Source organism: Fulmarus glacialis, unplaced genomic scaffold (genome assembly GCF_000690835.1).
Source record: "Fulmarus glacialis isolate BGI_N327 unplaced genomic scaffold, ASM69083v1 scaffold47026, whole genome shotgun sequence".
Taxonomy (NCBI): domain Eukaryota; kingdom Metazoa; phylum Chordata; class Aves; order Procellariiformes; family Procellariidae; genus Fulmarus; species Fulmarus glacialis.
In genome coordinates, this window is record NW_009218378.1 from 1,546 (window position 1) to 9,531 (window position 7,986).

Consider the following 7,986-nt stretch of genomic DNA (forward strand, 5'->3'; position numbering starts at 1 on the left):
GAAGGGTGAGCAGTGTCTATTCTTACCTCTTTGTAGCATGCTGGGGCTGGCCCATGAGCCTTCACCTCACAGAGACCTGACTCAAGGCTGGTACACAGAGGGACCTCTGCTTGTCATATAATTCTTGATCTAGCTGTTCAAGTAGAAGCTAAAGGAACAGAAATTCAGTGGCTAAATCATATACAAGGTGACTTGAAGACTCCTAGCACTAGAAGACTCCCAAAGGTATCAGGGCTCAAGAAGAAATTGCATTTTCCAATTATGCCCACCCAGGGGCTTGTGCTTTCTCTCTCTGATGAGTTATCATGCAAATTTTTCCATGCCTCAAATGAGTCCTGAAGATGCTGTGAAACACCTGCTCCTTCCCACCTTATTCTAGCAAGCCTGACTGATTCTAGACTTTGTGATTCTAACATTCTGGAGCTTTGGCCAGCAGGGAACATGCTATCCCAAATGATGTTACTAAATCAATGTGCTATTTCATCTGAATGGTAGGAGCAGTTCTAGCATAAAACAGACAAAAAAGGACTTTCAAAGCAGTAAAAAAGCCATGTACACGTTAAGTTAATCTCCCACAGGTATGCAGGAAAGCGTAACTTCTTCAGGTTCCCCATCAGGCTATCTGTCCCGAGATTTTCCAAACAGAACAGTTAGTTAGAGTCTAAACATCCTTTGGATATGCTGATTCTAAGTTCTATATCTCAGCCAATTTCACAGGAACAGCTCTTCACTGCTAGTTCCTCATATGCCACCCCTTATAGCCTGAGAAGTTTATCATTAAATGTTTGATGCAGATTACTATCCATCCTTTCTACATTCTTCTTCCTGAACATCTGCTATTGAACTCATCACCTACATTTAGCAATTAACCTGGTACCCAACACCATTAATTTACAAACATACCCCACAAAAGCTAAAACATCCTTAAATACAGAGATCTAGTTGCTATTTTTTTCTTAAATCATCTAGAATAGGGAGATCAGATTGTCAGTGTATGTTCTCTCTCTTTTTATGAAAAGAATGCAAAAACCAATCCTCAGGAATAAAAAAACCCAAACAAAATGTTTTTACATTTTAATTATTTGAAAGCACACCATAATTTAAAATCCCAACTCTAAGCACAAAGGCAATGACCCAAAGTCCCTGCCCCTGCAAGCTCTTAAGCTCCACCCACAGGGTAGAATGAAAAAATAAAGTAAAGTGGAATTGAGAGGACGGGAAGCATCACTGCAGTTTTTGGAAACCCTTACAGCATTCTCTCTCCTGGGATTCACAAGTCCTGTCACCTCTACTCCATAAGCCTGTGCAGAAGCATCTACCATGCTGAGCAGAAGTATTAAACATGACTATCGGTACCTGCTGGGGTGGTGTAGCACCTTCATTTTACACATATTGCAGCAGGAGTAAGAGGGATATTGGGGACAGAGCTAGCTGTTCAGCCATGTCATTTTTTGGGTCCAGAACACAGTAGGTGCTTGGTCAGAAAGAACCACATTTACACACAGACTAATTAGCATTTGATGTGTTTGACACTGAGTCTGCTCTAGTCCTGACCTTCTGATTGAATTTTGGGGATAAAGGCAGAGTCCCAGGTAAAGCCTTCAGATTGGTGACAGCACTGATGCTGCCAGCAGTCCTGCCAGCCAAGACATTTTAAAGAAGAGGTCCCCACAAGAGCTACTGGGTGCTTACTGGGAGCTAAGAAGCAACTTCATTCCTGCACTACTCCTAAAAGAAGCTGGGACATAGAAAGTCAAGTGTTGGAGGGATGAAGGGAGAGAGGAGTGGCAAAAATATGGATCCTGCCTGTTCTGCACACAAGCAGTCGTAGCATAGTCAACTCTACCCCAGTGAGATTCCTGCAGAGAGAACTGCACAGGGAAAAGTCATATAAAGACTGCAAAACAGCAATGCTTTCCCAGAAACAGAGGACCTTGTGGATTAGAGTCCCAGGCAGGAATCCTTGCAGGACCACCTTCAGCAAGTCCCAACCTGCCACTGAGTAAAAAACCTTTCCATTCTAGCACTGCAGACCCAGAAAAGCAGCAGAAGTACTCCAGCATGAGCTGGATTAGGGCCTCCTTGCTGTGTGCTGGTCACAGAAGCACCTGCGGAACATGCCCTACCAGGAACCTACCGCAAGATCCCTACCTGGATTTAGGAGGATGGGGGAAAAATTTTTCCTCTGCTGAATCTCAAGGAGAAATTAAGTACTAATTATCACGAAGCTCTGCATGAGGGCTTTTTAAATTAATGGGCGGGAGTAGGACAGAGATCCTCTGCCATTCCTATCTGGATACTAGAAGGAACTAGAATAGGATTCTGTCCAAGACAGATGAATGGTGCCCAGTCAGTCTCACAAGCAAACTGGACTGACTACCTGTACCACATGCTGTGGCAAAATCATGAAGCAGTAGACACTTTTATGTTCTTATTTCCAGGTTTCTCTTACCTTTATGTCTGAAAATAACAAAATTTTACTGAACAAGGAAACAGACATCTACCTAGCCTCACCGGAAGCAAGCAGCTAGCAACTCTCCAGGGAAGGGTGCAGAACTAACTGCTTGTCCCAAAAGCTGTTTTGAGCACACTTCACCGGAGTGAATGACAGTGTAATATTTGTTGCCAAAAAGGTGCGTCTAGATCAGAAATGCTAAGTGTGGGCACTAGGTTCTAGGGCATCCCCTCTATTTTAAAGGGGTAACAAGACTGGAAGCAACAGTCTACAGGGTTCTACAGTTCACAGGCGCTTGTATTGGCACAATCAAATTTCATCTTCAAGCACCGTATGTGGTGCAAATCCTGGCCTGTGAACTAAGTCGCCTTTACTTTGGATTTACAGGGACCTGATATCCTGACCTGAGAGCTACACAATAGAAGGATGCCTGAGGTTCAGTTCCAGGAGAGTGGAAAGTGAAATGCAAAGTGCAGCTGCAGTACTGTTAAACACAGATCATATGCAGAAAGCATCACTGCCCCACATCAAGTACAGAGTATTTAGTGCTTGTGCTTACACCTATCAGTAGGGTAAACAGGATGAATCCTGCTGGAAGCATCACAAGTCCCACCTATTGGAAAATCCAGCTAGGGACAGACCAAGCCATTCTCAGCTCCAGGCATCCTACTTGATGCACAAGATCCCTTGGTTTGCCAGCCTGGCCTGGAACTGCTGGTTCAGTAGCTTTACGTGAGGTAGTTGCACCACCTGCTGTCTGCTCCAAAGCAAGTTACCAGTGTCTATTAGAACATCATTAAAGATGATCATTAACAAAAATTTTCTTCTTCAAAACCAGTTGGAATAATCTCCCCAGGGAAGTGGTGGATTCCCCAACATTGGACACTTTTAAGATTCAGCTGAACAGGGTGCTGGGCCATCTTGTCTAGACCGTGCTTTTGCCAAGAAAGGTTGGACCAGATGATCCTTGACGTCTCTTCCAACCTGGTATTCTATGATACTATGACTCAGTTTTTTGCAGGACATGCTCTTGATTAAAGTCATCAAGAAAGACTTCATATCTGAAAACTATGAAGCAAGATCCACAGAGGGACAGTCTAATCAAAATAGTTCAGGTTCTCAAACAGAATATGAGAAGTTCATTTTAATACCCAGATCCTCTCAGGAGAAGGATCACATTGTTATCCCTTTGGGAAGCTCTCTCAAGTTACTTCCAATCCAAAAGCTAGCATCAAACAAAACTTTCAAAGAGGTGAAAATTCTGCCATGCAGAAAACCAGCCACCTGCCCAACACCACTTGTGGCTTAGCAGAAAGGAAAGAGATGTATCTTAAATCCTGCACCATTCCCCTTTCCTGGATAAGGCTGCAGCACTAACTAATCCAATCCAATGGGGCAAAAAGATAGGATTCCCACAAAAAGCCACAATACTAAAAGTCGTCTTAGGATACAGTGTCTTGTTCACACATGAAGGCAGACAAGTCAGCATGCTCTCTTGGCTGGCACAAACATGACAGGTTGCAGGAAGATCCCCCTAGTCCTAGAGATCAAGGATCCTGTTCATGGGGAAGCATTTTGTGTGCCAGGCCTCAAAAATAATTTCACATGCAGTAGCAAGGTCAGCGTGGGTCTAAAAGGAAAGGAGTTCAGAAGACAAGTGACCTCTGCTTGATGAGTAAAAAACCTTTCCATTCTAGCACTGCAGACCCAGAAAAGCAGCAGAAGTACTCCAGCATGAGCTGGATTAGGGCCTCCTTGCTGTGCGCTGGTCACAGAACCACCTGCAGAACATGCCCTACCAGGAACCTACCGCATAATGTACAGACAAAAGGGAATCAGAAAAACAGTTTATTTAAAAAACAAAAAATCCCCCCCTCAAATACCCACATACTTCCTGATAAGCTTATGGCTCAAGCTAGATCTCCTGCGATACTCCTGAGACACTCTCTCTCCCCTTGGCCTGTAGGGCCAGAAGTACTCATGCATGCCTGTCCTTCCTCCAACCAACCATTTAGCTATGTTCAATTGGTCCCAAATACCAGCATTTAATTCTCTCCTTACTATACAAACAGAACATGGAGGTCACCAGGCACAAAGGCTCCTTCTCACTGGGACAAGTCTACGGATTTATATATAGTCATCTGCTCCCACCAAGATGGGAGTTCCTACTTAGCAGAACCATAAAGAAAGTATGGGAAGGTGTATCTACCTTCTCTTTTGAAGCCAAAGCCTAAACAATGCTAAAATCATCCCTGAACCACTCGGCCTGCAGTCCAGACATGTCCATGCTCATTCTAGAGCTCATGGTCTACACTCTCAATACACAGCCTTCAGGATTCCGTAACAAGCTTTCTATAGCATTTCCCAGTCTCACCATGCCGTTCTACTTCCATTGAATCAGGGCTCGTCTTCCAAGCTCGCTCTCGGTGAAAGGGATATTGCCTCTTTCCTGTGCAGCATCTACAGATCCACACTGTAGTAGAACAGCAAGACTCTCCCACCAGGCCCTGGCTCTCCTTCGGGTGGTCACAGACAGAGACTCTTGGACCTTCCTCCTAGATAGCTGTCAGGCAGGTTTAGTAAGAACAGAGCAAGGGTCTTTATGCTTCGTGTTCAGTCAGTGTTGTTGTGGGGTTTCAACATCCTCTTCCTCCTCCTCAACATGTCCAGTGTGGCGCAGCAGCAGCTCGAGGTCAGGGTCGGAGCTGGCCTCTTTGTGTAACTTCAGTGCTTTTTCACCTGCATGCAGACAGCCCATTTAGTGACAAACTCTCTAGAGTACCCATCAAACCTGGTGCTGGCAAGGAGCTGGAACTAGACACAGCTCCTAGTGATGCTACGAGAATGCCTACAGCGAAACAGAAAGGGATTTAAAACAGAATCACCTTTGGAATTCATGGCTTTGAGAATGACATGAAGGGAGATTCCTGACAGACAGACAGCAAAGCCCAGCCAGTTCAAGAGACTGAGGCGGTCTCCCAGCAAACGTGTGGCGAGGAATAAAATGCAGATTTCCTGTGGAAACAAAAAACATGACAAGTGGCAGGGCAGGGCCTGAGGAGATATGCATGAGATGTTTTACAGCTCAAGCCTAGATCAAGATGCCAGGCTGCTAATTTCCATTAGCACATTCTTCCATGTGCAGAGAGTTCTAAAAACAGTTTCTAGAAACAGAACGACCTGTTAAACTGGGATGTGGGATTTTAAGTCCTCTGACTGCATAGCTTGGCTACATGGGAACCCTGTGACTTCCAGATCAGACAAATTTCACATGTCACCATTCAGCTCAAAAGTATGTGTGCTGGATTCCTCAAAGGTGGGGAGAATGTGCCAAACTAGGTTAAAGAGATAGTTCAAACCAGTGGTTTGTTCATATCCAGGTCTGATGCAAGAGCATGCCCTTCTTACCGTTCCTCCCTCCTGCACCATCCATTGCTCGTGAGGCCCATGTGTTTTAGTCCATCCCAAATCCCACCAAACTCTGGACCTTAATGCTATTTTTTATAGAACAGCCGCTAGTCTCTGCCCCTTGCTGTCAGGGACAAAGGGATTTCACTGCAGAGACTTTGCACAGGAGCACCAAGCTCCTGTGCAAAGAGAACAAAAATAACAGGAGATGATTTCTAAGGTTCTAAGGAACTTCCCACCCCATGAGGCCCATGACTCAGTACTTGCCTTCTAGCATTAGCACAGGAACCATGCCTTACCTTAAAAATGCCAGCAATGGAAAGGGTGAGGCTAGATGTTCTGGAAACCAAGAGGAACTCAGAAAAGCCTAGACCAAAGGCAAGAATTCCACCCAAGAACAGCTTCCCTACCAGAGAGAACAAGGAAATGGAAGAGCTTCTCTGATACGGACAAAGGCAGGCCTAGGAACAAGACAGTGAATAGCAAAGTACCTTCCCCAACTCCCAGGACTCCTCACAACAAGATGGGGGTAGGCTGCCCACATTCCAATATTAGGAGGATGTGGAGCCAGTTCTTTATAGCCCTTAATTCCACAAGTTTGGCAAGCTACTACTCCTATGCACTCTTTAATGTTCTGCCAGCGTAAGGTATATCTGGATCCTTATAATTCCAGGTTTTTAACTACTTTGTAAAGTTCATAGCTGTTCACTTGTCTAAATGAATCATCTCAAACAACAAACTGCTAAGCAATGTCCCCAACCACTCTATAAAGCTATCCCTACTTTCTCTAATTAACTCACGCACCCTCAAACACTGCAAAGAGTGGGAAGAGCCCCAGGAACATGAGCGGCTGCAGGTGAAACATGGTATCAATGGGGTTCTGAAGCCCTGAAAGAGGAGAATCAATAACAGACGAGGTAGCAACAAGCCAGGGAATAATACAGCTCCTAGAGCCTTTATTAGCACCATTCCTAGACATACACCTTATTTGTAATGCCCACACCTGTGCTGCTGCAGAGGCCAAGCCACCTTCATTACCCATCAACAGATAACCTCTGCCCCAGGTTTCAAACACTATCCCTTAACACAAGATGTTTTGTTTCTGCAGCAAGGGCTACCACCCCCTTATTCCCCTCCCCATTACCAGCACCACCACCCACTTCCTAAGACCCTACATACCCAGTTCAGCCTTCTGCATAAGTATCTGTGTGAGAGTCCAGCGAATACCCCCGAGGAAAGAGGCACACAGCACCAGCACAAACCCCTGTGCGTTGAACTGTGTGGACTTGTAGGTGAACATGAAGAGCCCCCCAGCGATGAGCAGAACCACCAGCAGCAATGCCACCCTCTGGATGAGAGCAAACACAAAGTCACTACAGACTCCTGGAGCTGAACAGAGACAGACACCTCCTCTCTTTCAGATTCATTCACATAATTGCATTCTTCCTCTACTTATGTTTCTTGTACACATACTGCACTTCTCCCTCCCTAAATCATTGTGTGGGACCCTTACCACTTCCTCCAGCTTGAAGAGCAGTGAAAAAAGCAGGATGAAGAGAATGGCAGAGGATTTGGTCATCGTGTAGCTGTAAGGACCAAAATACACTGTCAGTCTCCTCCAATGTAGTCCTTCCCAGCAAAGTACTATTAGGAACCAGATCACCCACTTCTACATTGCTACCAGCAAGCTATCATAGACCCTGCATGCCAACCCCACCAAGCCATGCACCCATTCAAGAAACTGACCCTGACAAAGCACTTTCTAAACCTCACCAGAGGGCTCCCAGGGAAGATGGTGGTTGTACTCACAGGGAGACAGTGACGTATAGGAAGCTCCAGTTACTCAGCCCAATATCCAAGGAAGTTGACAGAGCTAAAGAATCAAAGAAAAAAATCCTGACGTTAACTGTCTTCCACTACATTAAAAAAAAAAAAAACACAACCCTGCTACTTGACCACGAACATAGAGAGCAGAGCAGACCCAGAAAAAAAAAACAAACGTTTTCCTCAGGTTAACTCTTCAGTACCAACGTAGCTCAGATATCCTCAGCTCTTCATGTTTCTGTCCTATTTCCTGTGATTTAAGTTGGGCTCAGCAACGCACTCACTGAATACACACTATG

General features: G+C 45.1%; 1 protein-coding gene across 1 annotated transcript; it reads right to left on the reverse strand.

Annotated features, from left to right (window-relative positions):
* Positions 1–5,072: 5,072 nt before the first annotated feature.
* On the reverse strand, positions 5,073–7,731 carry SLC35C2 (solute carrier family 35 (GDP-fucose transporter), member C2). Its single transcript, XM_009580022.1, is given in 8 exon segments — positions 5,073–5,194; positions 5,341–5,470; positions 6,163–6,286; positions 6,288–6,324; positions 6,668–6,751; positions 7,043–7,211; positions 7,377–7,449; positions 7,673–7,731. Coding segments are annotated over 7 exon segments (732 nt in total). The 5' UTR covers positions 7,443–7,449; positions 7,673–7,731.
* Positions 7,732–7,986: the final 255 nt, after the last annotated feature.